This window comes from Anastrepha ludens, chromosome 4 (assembly GCF_028408465.1).
Source record: "Anastrepha ludens isolate Willacy chromosome 4, idAnaLude1.1, whole genome shotgun sequence".
In the NCBI taxonomy this organism is placed as follows: domain Eukaryota; kingdom Metazoa; phylum Arthropoda; class Insecta; order Diptera; family Tephritidae; genus Anastrepha; species Anastrepha ludens.
The window spans coordinates 26,955,411-26,968,741 of NC_071500.1; the positions used below are offsets into that span (position 1 = coordinate 26,955,411).

General features: G+C 36.0%; 1 protein-coding gene across 1 annotated transcript in view; it reads right to left on the reverse strand.

Annotated features, from left to right (window-relative positions):
• LOC128861189 (cyclin-dependent kinase 14) overlaps positions 1 to 13,331 on the reverse strand; it is a 209,155-nt gene that overhangs the window by 129,170 nt on the left and 66,654 nt on the right. Inside the window, exon 3 of the mRNA XM_054099140.1 lies at positions 10,336 to 10,374. Coding sequence (XP_053955115.1) covers positions 10,336 to 10,374 — 39 coding nt within the window. The remainder of the gene's footprint in view (positions 1 to 10,335; positions 10,375 to 13,331) is intronic.

Here is a 13,331-nt window from a genome sequence, read left to right on the forward strand (position 1 = left end):
AGAAGTACGCATTTTTCCCCGTAGTTGTGTGAAAATTTAGTTAGTAAGCAAATTCGGAAATTTCTGCATAGCAAAGTTTTTATTATTTTTCTACATTTTGAGTATTGGAAGCATAAAAAATCATTTTCCTTACATTTTGCTGTAAATCCTCTTAGTTAGCCACACTAAATTTTTAGTTCTTTCTTTCACTACAACTACGCCATTTCGATAGAATTTTAGTCCTTAAATGCATATACAAGGTGGCACAAAATTAATCATTCTATCGTAAGATTTATAATTTTTGCAACTGGCGTCGTACGTCAATCATATCTGACACGCGCAAACTGGATAGCTCCAGCATATAAACATATCAGCAATGGAGTGCGATAAGGTCCAGATAAAGACGTTAATAATACAATTTTTTTTTGTAAAAAGTTAATGAAACACAAAATTGATTGATGAATTTTTAATATTAACAAAGAAAGATTTTTATATTGGGTATGGCAATAAGTTTTCGTTCTTTCTTAGCCAAAGTTACGAATTATTTAAACAATTAAATAATAGATGAGATTATGTGAAGTATATGCCATTGGAAACTACAACCTTACTTAATATTTCAGGCAACATACGGATTCCTCTGATGAAAAATTCGAGTTCTTTTGACTTGATCCATTTATTGAGCCATTTTTCGATGCTCTCGTAAGAATTGAACTGCTCTCCAATAAGGACTGTCTGTACTGATCGGAACAGATGGTAATCCGAAGTTGCAATGTCTGGGGAATAAGGCGGGTGGGACAAGAATTCCCAATTCAGTCCCTCTAAATATTTCTAGACCGATTTAACAACGTGTGGCCTGGCTTTGTCGCAGCAAAATCAGTTTGTCCCATATCATCAATCATCTCCCGTCCCATTCTGGCCTCTTTATACGTTTGAGAGCTCGATTTAAATGCATTAGCTGCAGTCGGTAACGATCGCCAGTGGTGGTCTCAGAAGGTTTAAGGAGTTCATAATAGATGACACTCTTCTAATCAGACCAGATGCACAACATAACGTTTGAACCACGAATATTTTTTTTCGCTCTTGAAGGGCCTGGTTCGCCAGGCTGGCTCCAACATTTTGGACGCTTAGGATTATCATAAAAGATCAATATTTCATCGCCAGTGACGATGCGATGCAGACAACTTTTTCTTTTCATGCATTCGAAGCATCTCACACGTTTTCAAACGGCTCTCGATATTCCTCTCCTTCAATTGATGTGGCACCCAGTTACCTGCTTTCTGGTATATACATCTTCAAATCACCAGTATATTACTAGAACGAACACAAAAACAGTATCAGTAGCGACACCTCTTTTACGAGGGTGGAAACTTCTTCTCATATTCAATAATTTTTTTTTTTTTAACACTGTAGCTTCCACTAGGATTTATCAATTTGTGAAAATTCGTTATTTAGAGGGGATTTCATTTTGTACGTTAAATAATAATCAATAAATCGTAAAAATAGACGTGGTGCTTGTCTTTTTTTTACAAGTACCTAACTTCTATAAAGTTCCGTCTGTCCACCTCAAGAAAAATTTGGATACAAGGTAAGTTCATTTTCCGTTAACCATACCCACCATCCCTAAATTTTTTTTTTAATTTTGAGAATCAACCTAACTCATAAACTATGAAACAACGAAAGCAGTTTTCCCAAAATTAATATTTATTTATTTCTCAGCGGCCCGAACTGAATTCAGGACTCTCTTACTTGATTTTTTATTAAAGTCGTAAAACGATGAAATATTCGACACATTGCGTTAGAAAAAGAACACAAAAAGCTACTCAAACTATTACCGCCTGCACAAACAAATACATACATACATACACACACTTTTATGCGTACAAAAGGGAATCTTCTTATCTTACATAAAAATGTTCATTGTTTACCCGATTAGGCATGCAGGAAAATATTGTATAATAGCAATAAAAAGTATCCTGTTATGACACTTTCTGTGTGTGTTTTTATTATCATTTGTTGCTTTGGAGATTACGTCTACTATTTTGTGATTTTTCGTGTCGTTCCCTTGGAAATTTCAACTTTTATTGTATACTCATATGCCAAATATCAGCCATGAGTGTGTGTGTGTGTGCGTATTCGTTTACATGTGGGTAACGCGAAGAAAAAAGCTAAATAAGAGAAAAAAAATTGCGAGTTCAAAACTGGTCTGGTACAAAATAAGATAAACAAAAAAGGAAGAGAGGCAAGCTTTGATGTTTGAGTTTTTATAAAATATTTAAATAAGAAGCCATCACTAATTGCCTTATTTGTGTTATTACACATAATAACATATTTCATGTAAATAAGTAAATGAATATAAAAATGTATTCCTCAAATATTCTCTATTTTTTTATTTGGTCCTGACAATCTACTGTCAGCGTCAGAAGAATGTGACCGCCACATATTGACAACTGTTGACCATTTTTTAATTTTTTTTTTAATTTCAAGTTTAAATTGGTTTTGCTGGCGTTTTTGGATACTTTTCCCATATAACAAGATGCCGAGCATACGTTAAATGGTGCAAAAAAATTGTACGAAGTCCATGTGATTTTTGATCCACTTAAAGCTAGCAAATTCACTGTACTAAAATTCAATGAGATGGGTTTTATCTAACGCTTCTGAGTAAAAAGTTTTAATTTGCATATATTTTGAGCAAAGTTTGAAACTTTGCGTTATTATATGGGTTCTTTATAGCATAAACTATATTTTTGTATTGTAATAACAGTGGCAGCAAACCAAAGTTGGACAGTTTTGCTTGAGCTGGAGAAAATATTTGATTTTTATAGACAAAATGCCTCGAAAAGAGTTATCACTCGATGATCGCGGAAAGATCCTGCATCTCCACACAAAGGAGCAAAAATCTTATGCAGAGATAGCTAAGATTATAGCTAGACAGGCGCACAATAAAGCATCTGGTGGACAAGTATCCGTTTTGTAGCTCAGTGCAGATTGCATCAGAGCTAGGTCGCAACATTGACAAAGGAGGTGCACCCGGAAACAGTCCGTAGAGCGATAAAAACATATAACTTTAGGTCCTACACTCCTCGCAAGAAGCCGCACGTAAATTTAATTAATGGGAGGAAGCGCTTAGAGATTGCCAAAAAATATGTGGACAAACCAATTGACTTCTGGCGGAAAGTCATCTTCTCAGATGAGTCGAAGTACAATATTTTTGGCTCAGAAGGGCGCCTTCGCGTATGGAGGAGACTAGGAGAAGCCCTAAATCCAAAAAATACCATAAAAACCGTAAAACACGGCGGCGGAGGTATTATGGTTTGGGGCTGCATGGCTGCAGCAGGAGTCGGAAATTTGGAATTTATCAACGGAGTGATGGACCAATACGTGTATATTGATATTTTCAAAACAAAAAAAAAAAAAAAAACATGAGCAGCGCCGAGAAATTGGAAACAGGTTCCGATTTCTATTTTCAGCAAAACAACGACCCTGAACACAACGCAATGAACACCAGGCTATACCTCGCGTACAACACTGCACACCTTTTGGAGACGCCACCGCAGAGCCCGGATATCAACCCGCTTGAACACGTGTGGAAAATGCTGAACAAAAAATATGAAAGCACCACATAAGCAATAAAAACCTCCTGCGGGAGGCATTGCACCAAAAGTGGTGCGCATTGGATCCCAATTACATTGAAAAACTTGTGATGTCCATGCCAAATCGCTTCAGAGAAGTGATTAAGATGAAGGGTTATCCCACTAGATACTAAGTTAAAAGTTGTAATGAAAATAAAGTTGCTTATAGTTTGACGCAGATATTGAAGTTCCTTTTGTTTTTAATTAACATTAAGTTTGAAATATTGCTATTTCTATTTCATTATTTAAAAGAAAATATATTGTTTTATTAGCCTGCATCAAAGTTTTTTAAATTTAACAAAAATTTGACCAAGTTACAGGGTGATTTGTGCAAAAATTTAACAAGAGTACGGTGATTTAAGTGGCACACTGTATATAATATATATATACAATATGTATATATGGGTATATAAATGCCCGGCAATACCATGAAGGCGGTGTAGACTTTTTCTACCTACTGCAGGACATTCACAAAGAATGTCTTCTGAATTTTCAGTGTTCCTTTCCCAGGATTGACAGATGAGCGTCACAGAGACACCAATTCTGTTGAAGTGATATCTCAGGCTACAGTGGTCTAGAATGTCACCAATTAAAAGGTTCAGGAACAATTAAAGGCATGTTTTGCACATTTTTTTCCTTTTCTTCTTTTTGCAAGTCCACGGCAAGGCTCAGGAACAATTAAAGGCATGTTTGGCACATTTTTTCCCTTTTCTTCCTTTTGCAAGTCCACGGAAAGGCTCAGGAACATTTAAAGGCATGTTTGCACATTTTTTTCCTTTTCTTCTTTTTGCAAGTCCACGGCAAGGCTCAGGAACAATTAAAGGCATGTTTCCACATGTTTTTGCTAGATGATCCTCCATTTCATTTCCCTCATATCACTCATATTCAGGAATACAACCTAATAATACTGTGCTAAATAAGATTCAGTCAGTCATTTACCATTTTTGAGGTGATTACAGTTGATAGAAGGACTTTCAAAGCCGCCTGACAATCTGAAAGTACGTAAGAGTGGATTTCTCTCAGCTTCCTAACACATATCTCCATGGCATTGCTGCCTGGAAGATTGTTGGATAAAAACCCATTGGATTGGTTTTTTTTATATATTTTGGGCCTATTGATTTCATCACCTGTTTTAACATCTTTTCATATCGACCCATCAGTAAACCATATCTGGGAGCCAGCTTTGAAGTTGATACAATTATTATTTTTCTCTCATTTTCTCTTTTTTTACAGCCATTTTGGAACACTGACAACTAGCTAAGTGCGATATGGCTCACTAAGGCATCTAGTGGTAAACATGCAGAACATTTTACTTCACCTAATATTGTAAATTTCAATGACGTGTCTTGCTATATTAAGGGGTCCCGGTGGTCTAGAATTTTCCAAAAATCGATTGTTTTGTTTCGATATTTCGAAAGTTTAGGCTTTCAAGAATATACTGTCAAATTTTTGGAAGGATATTCCCAGTATTTTCGATTCTACAGGTCTTTTAGCGGCTGTTTTCCTCACGCTGCATCAATGGAAAATATCCACTCTCAAAACTTTAAACTCAATTATCTCAAAACTACTTTTTTCGGCCTGGTGTTGTTTTGTCCAAAAAAAAATATTCACCGAATCGTCTGAAATTCGAATATGTTGTTCATAACATCTACGGCTATCGCCCGTACTAAAATCATATTATTATTATAATTATTTCGTATTTTTTTGTTAAAAAAACTGATGAAAAAATCCAATTTTTAGAGTGTCAAATTCAAGACCGTGTCAGTTTGCCAATTTTTTTTTATTCTCATACTGTTTAATAATTTGTTTGGTTTTTGTGCTGTAGATAAATAGAAGAGCCAAAATGGACAACACCGTGCAGATCCAATTTTGAGGGTCAACTTCAGCGCCATTTTTAAAATTATTAAAATTAAAAGCAATTTTTTTTTAATTTTTGTATGTAAATGAAATTGGATAAAAAGCCTAAAAATGTTAAATATCGTTTTGCATTTTTTTTATTGTAAAATAATTTCTGAAAATAACCCAAGTTTTCGAGCTCTAGATCGCCGCCACAAAAAAAAAAATCTGCTTCTGGAAAACCATCTGCTGTGTAAACACATATTTTTACTTTACATATTTACTGCTTACATTTCGGCAGCCCAACTACAATAGTTAAACATACATACAGTTGCGGTCAGAATCTTAGTATGCTTATGGCTTATTATATTTAAGTGGCGACGTTTTTGTTGAGACTGTTCTTCGGCGTTTGCGAGAGCACGCCCTGGGTGCCCACAGTCCAAGAAAAGTACCGTTGGTAACAAAAACGCATGTAGAAAAGAGGCTTCGATTCGCCAAAGAACATATAAATTGGTATTCAACCAATTGGCGCAACATTTTATGGTCGGACGAGTCGAATATTGTCTTATATGGTGGAAAGGGATCGCGCCAATACGTAACACCGAATACCAGCCAAAGTATACAACAAAAACAATAAAGCATGGTGCTTCTAACATTATCGTCTGGGCATCCTTTTCTTGGCTAGGCGTTGGACCGATTCATTGGGATAAGGAAATAATGACTGGCGCTTCATATGTTGATATATTCAAGGACATCATGCTGCCATATGCCAAAGACGAATGCCGCTTGTTTGAACGTTACAGCACGACAACGACCTCAAACACACGTGCAAAATTGCTAAAAGATGGTTTGAGGAAAGTCAGATCAACGTAATGGAATGGCCGCCACAGTCTCCAGGCATAAGCCCCATTGGAAATTTGTGGGTTGATGTCAAAGTGGTAGTAGCCCAACGCAAGCCAACATTTAATACGCAACTATGGGAAGCTGTAAAGTGCGCATGGGAGTCGATTTCGATTGAAGTATGCCAAAAACTTGTTGACTCAATGCAACGCCATTGTGCTGTAATTCTAAAGCATAAGAGTCATGCAACAAAATACTAATTTAAATACTAAACAAAACCCCATGTAAAAATAAAAATAAAATCACCATCATATAAAAGTTTTGTCAATTTGTTACACTACTAAGTTTTTGACCGCTCAAAATCCGCTGCAGTTTTTCTAAATATAATTTTACCTTAATGAAATAAGATAAACGCTGGATTTTTTTTGGGTTTTTTTGGTTTGACATTTGGGCTATAAGAGGGAAAAAATAAAAATTTTTGTAAAATCTACTACACGCACTTTCTTAACCCATTCCATCTTATGTATGTATGTACACTACTGAGATTTTCACCGCAGCTGTATGTATGTGAAACATACGAGTATAAAAGAAAAAGGATGTTCCATATTTCATATTTCGGTTATTGCATTTATACGTATGCATGTACATATTTACATACATACATATATCCTTTGCAATCAAAATTTTATGTAAATTCGGTGTATTCTTGTTATGAAACCTATCAAACGCCTATGTGTGTGTATGCACTTCGACGTGTGCGATAATAAAGACAAAACCATACAAAGCATAAACGGGGACATATACATAAATACATACAAATATGGTCATATGCATAGGAAAGCTTATTGGTATATATGCAAATGGTATAGTTTACGCTATTAGGGGCAGCATTTTGGTCTGTCTATAGAATTTGGCACAATTTACGATTTTTAGGTTACGAAAAACATAATTTGAATAAGATGTGTGCCATAATGAAAAGTGTGTCCTGTTTTATTGTTTATTACGAAATTGGGACTAGAACGAAAAAATATATGTATGAACGAAAAAATATATGGGAGAAAGTACACTGTTATGCACTTTTCATGATTTTACTATTTTTTTTTCCATAGCGAAAAATTTAAAAAATTTTAAATTTCACAACAACCGACGCAACCGGTTTGAATTTGGAATATACCTGGATATGGAAAATATATAATGAAATGTATGAATTGATCTGGACAACATTTATTTTCAACAAGACGGCGCTATGTGCCACACAAGCAACAAAACCGTTGATCTTTTACGGGAAAACTTTCCGGACCGTGTTATCTCTCGAAGAGGTGATCACAATTGGCCACCCAGATCTTGTGATTTAACACTTTGTGACTTTTTCCTTTGGGGCCACGTGAAAGAGCAGGTCTACGCCAACAGTCCAGGGTCGATTTAAGACCTCAAAGATGGAATTCGTGAGACTATCGAGGACATAGGGCAGCCACTTTGCAATTCGGTTATAGAATATTTCATGAAAAGGATATTGTCCTGTAAGCGTGGTCGTGGTGGTCATTTGCTGCTGTTATTTTCCACTATTAACGACCTACCTTCCTCTTGATAATGAGAGAACCATCCTATCATTTATATTAAAAAATAGCATTTTTCTTTGAATATCAAAATAACACCTCTTATTGGAAAACCCTTCAGATTGACGCCAGTTATTACATTTTTTTTTTAACGAGAGTTGCATCTAACAACTACAAAGGGCTTATCTCTGACTAGGAGACGCCGTAGCCAAATGGATTGGTGGCTGAGTAGCATTCGGAAGTGCATGGTTCAAAACCCCGGCCACGCAACAGAAAATTATAGAAAACGCTTTCGTTTCTCGGTAGGCAATTGTGAATCTCAGACCGTATTTCTGCTATGAAAACCGCTCCTAAAAAAAAAAAAAAAAATCTGCCGTTCGGAGGCAGCATAAATCTCCATCTGTGGAAAGATATCAAGACGCACGCCACAAATAGGAAGAAGAGTTCAGTTGAACACTCAATACAGGGTGTAAGCGCCAATTGATTCGCTCAAAAAACTCGATATGAGACCTTGATCTCTGCTTACAATTCAGAATCAACGTAACTATTGAGAGAATTTCGTATAAAAAAACGAAAGAATAGCATCAAACTCGCTCACAAACCAAGGTCGTTCCAAAATTTGTCTTCGCTTTTCGTGGTATGGTGGACAATGAAATTCTCTCACCCACTCGAACTTTTAATAAGGACTATTATATTCGAGTATTAAACATTTTTAAGCAGAAGCCGAATGGATTGGAGCGTGACTATCATGCGGAATTCGGGGTACGTTGCTTCGAATCTTCGTGAAACACCATCATCACACACACCACAAATATGAGGAGGAGCTCGGCCATACACTTCAAAAGGGTGTAGGTGCCAATTATATACCTATATATATACAATATATTAAGCATTCGGAAAAAACTTTGGCACCAGTGTAATTTTCTTAAACAGGGAGAATACTGTAGAGGATGAAATATATTTGGAAACAAAATATGAATCACCATTCTATGTCATCACAGTATTTAGTATAACTCCTATTATACTTTCACAGACCAGCGATTGAAAAATACCTAAGAACGATACCAAATCTCACTGCTTCTCATTGTATTCTCCAAACTTGAAATATTATGTGCAGAAAGAGATGGCTAGATGACGTAGAAGTAGACTTAAAAGCGATGAACGTTCGTAATTGGAGAAGTGAGGTAAGAGAGTGACTGAATTGGAGGAGGATTGTTGACGAAGCTATGGTCCACCACAGACTGTGAAGCTAAGAGAGAGAGAGGGAGAGAGATGTATCTTATTCACATCATCCCGTAAATACTCAATGGGCTTGAGGTAAACACTTGATGATGACCAATAAAAAACAGTGATTGAGTTATTATTCAAAATCTGGGTAGCAATTCAGGAGGTATGCTCTGGATCAGTGATCTGTTGTTGAGAGATGTTGAAGAAATTCAGCCGCGCTGGTTCTATGACATCACAAAAGGTGATGAAACTTGAATATATACATATGAGTCGGAAACAAATCAGCAATCGACAGTTAGCGTGTTCCAAGACGAGCTCTTAATCCAACAAAAGTTGTTCGTGGAGAAAGCACCTCAAAGCGAATGGTCGCCTGTTTTTTTTTTCGGAAAATCTGGTCATTCCGCAACTGTACAACTAGAGAAACTTAAAACAGTAAATTCTGAGTGATACACAAGCATTTGCATGCTAGAAGTTTTCGGAGAATTAAGGAACACTAATCGCCGAAGACGAATCACTCTTCACAAGACAATGCGAGCTCTCACATATCGGTTCACACAATCACCGGATTTAGCCCTCTGTGACTGTTTCCTTCTTCCAAAACTTAAATTGCCACTGCGCGAACGCCGCTCTGATCGCCGCGTCGATAGAGGCCATTACGGAGAATTCGCTGAAGGAGATCTCATCAAACGCGTTTAAAGGGGGCTTTGATGACTGGATTAGGATATGAGTATTGCTTTAAATGGATCCTGTTTTGAAGGCGACAATATAAATTTTGATGATTAAGCATTTATTTTGCGTTTTATTGAACAATTCCCGGTACTTTTGTGACAGAACATAAAAGTGTCGAATGTAATTTTATAAAAAAAGAATTACAAGCTCAAAAAATAATAAATAAAACAATAACATTTTTCAAGGATCATGAAATAATATGTACGGCACTAATCACCTATTCACGCGTCCCTTTAAGCCCACTCAACAAACAGCTACCTCCCCCCTTTGAAGTCAACCCGTCGAAACAGCACGCTTCCTGAGCCGACCGTTAGATGAGGTTTTTGACGACGACGACTGCTGACTTCACCGTACCTTTATGAGCTACTACAACAACAACAACAATAGTACAACTGTACATATGCCAGTGGTTATCTAAGCTACATATGTGTGTATATATGTGTGTGTGTGTACAACAAGTGTTCAATTGTGAGTGTAATTGTTTTGTAATTAAATGTACTTATGTATATGTAGATGTAAATATGTAGTGTCTGTGTTACCTTTATCTTGTGTTTTATCATTATTTGCAGTTTCTTGGGCTAAAAAGAAATGAAAAAGAAAAAGCATAAGTAAATATAAATAAACAACTTTTGCAAATAAAATTTATTCAAGTAAAATTTTGGGCAAAAAAAAATATTTTAACAAAAATGAATGGTTTAAATTATTATAAAAATCTTCTTTTTTTTCAAAAACCTTGTACTTTTAGTAAATATAATAATTGTAAGAACAAATGTTTGCAATAATACCAACTTCCTGTAAGAAGAACAAAACTGTGCTAGAGAACAAAACTTAAAAGCAAATTATTATTCAAGTAGCACAAATAAGAAAAATAGGGAAATACGAAATTAGTAGGGAAATATGAAAAGTAAATCAGCACTTCAGAAGAGAACAACGATGATTGGAAGTTCGTTAATTAGACTCACCAAGGCGGAAGTTTGGCTTTTCAAAAGTACAAAGTACGCAATAACGAAGTAAAAGCGGGAAGCGCACAGCAATAACAAGGATGGGCGAGACGACAAAGCAAATATGAGTGCGTAACTGCTTATTAGTCGGCGGGGCGGGCACATTTCAGGCTGCTTGTATAGTAGTACGACTTTGTTACGAGTACAAAGCCAACACCCATATAAATGTACGTAGGTGGTCCGTGCTCCTTTGACTTGGCATAGCTGTGCACTGCACAGTCTCACTTTTGCAACCAAATGATGAAAATTATAGTGCAAAAACTTAAGAATTATAATTTTTGAAGTAATACAATTTTTTTAATCGAAATTTTCGAATTTTAATAGGACTATGAATAAGTTCGTGCGGTTTTTTTTCGAAATTTGAAACTTTATTGACGTAAAATGGTTACAAATTTAATATTCAAAATATTGTCCATCGCTTACTACTACTTTTTCCCATCTTTCTGGCAATTCACGGATTCCCTTTGTGAAAAATTCGGTCGGTTTTGCCGCAATCCACGAATCGATCCATTTTTTGACTTCATCGTAATTACGGAAGTGCTGGTCAGCCAGGCCATGTTGCATCGATCGGAAGAGATAGTAATCGGATGGCGCAAGGTCTGGACTATACGGCGGGTGGGGTAGGACATCCCATTTGAGCGTTTCTAAGTATGTTTTGACCACTTGTGCAACATGTGGCCGAGCATTGTCATGTTGCAAAATAACTTTGTCGTGTCTATCGGCGTATTGCGGCCGTTTTTCTCGCAGTGCTCGGCTCAAACGCATCAATTGTCGTCGGTAGACATCCCCCGTAATCGTTTCATTCGGTTTCAGTAGCTCATAATACACAACACCCAGCTGGTCCCACCAGATACACAGCATAACCTTCAGGCCATGAATATTCTGCGCCGACGTGGATGTTGAAGCATGGCCAGGGTATCCATACGTTGCCCGACGTTTTGGATTGTCGTAATGGACCCACTTTTCATCGCCAGTCACAATTCGATGCAAAAAACCCTTTCTTTTGTGCCGTTGAAGCAGTTGTTCGCATGCCATAAAACGGCGTTCAACGTCTCTTGGCTTCAATTCATACGGCACCCAATGGCCTACCTTTCGGATCATTCCCATGGCTTTTAAACGTTTGGAAATGGTTGATTGATTAACTCCCAAAGTTTTTGCAACCTCTTCTTGCGTTTGAGCCGGATCTTGATCGAGCAATTCCTCCAATTCGGTATCCATGAACTTTGGCGGCGCACCCTCGCGTTCTTCGTCTTCCAAGCCAAAATCACCACTTTTAAAGCGTGCAAACCACTTCTGGCACGTTCGCTCAGATAGAGCATGCTCACCATAAACTTCCACCAAGATACGATGACTTTCGGCTGCTTTTTTCTTCATATTAAAATAATGAAGAAGAATTCCCCGCAAAAACACATTATTTGGCACGAAATTCGACATTTTCAAGTGTGCTAAAAATATTGTTGTTTACGCTTCAAATAAAAAACTTATACTGACGTTTGTGCCTTACGACAGTAGCTCTCCAATGAATGTTTGGAAATGTGGATCGATGGAATAATAATCAAGTTACGCCATCTGTTGTAAAACCGCTCGAACTTATAAATAGACCTATTAAAAATTTCGTATTTTTGTGGCAAAAATATTTTTGAAAACATTGTATTTTCTCTTTGTTTCACAATTGTTTCACAAATCTTTGAAAAATTTAAAATTTTAGTTTTTTCTATGGTGAATACAAATTTTTAATTTATACCTACTTTTTTTCTAAAACTGCTATTTTTGAAATATAAAATTTTTGTTTTCAGACCGCAAATGATGAAAATTATTGTGTGAAAACTTAAGAATTATAATTTTTGAAGTAATACAATTTTTTTAATCGAAATTATCGAATTTTAAAAATTTCGTATTTTAGTGGCAAACATATTTTTGAAAATACATCTTATTGTATATTTTCTTTGTATCAGATATATTTCCAAATTTTAAAGTTTTTTTTTTCAAAAACTGCTCCTTTCGCAATATACAATTTTTGTTTTCAGACCACAAAAGTTTTCGAAATATTCTATTGTATTTTAAAGGTTTGTCATGCGACAAAATTAGTTTAAATAGAAAAAAGATTATAATTATATCAAAGCGCACATCCTTACACATCCACATCCTTACTTGTTTAATGTTTTTTGGTGCCACAAATATTTTCGCAAGCTAAAATATAAAATTTTTCGTACTAATTAGATTGGGAACTATTTGCATTTTGTGGTCTTTGGAGGTGTGCCGCCGAGGCCATTTGGCCGATATTTTGTTCCCTACGTAATTGAGCCATACCAATATTATCATAATAAAGAGAAATGAGAATAATTTCTTACAAAAATTGTATTTTATTCAAAATCAACACCGGCCCTTAAAACTTAACCACCCTATATAATTTTATAATTTTCTTAGAAATCTAATTTTTCCTATCGCAAAAATTGGCGAAATTTTAAATTTAAGTTATCTTATATAACATAAACGCGCGGTTTAGAAAATACAGAAGGTGTGGCCAACATCAG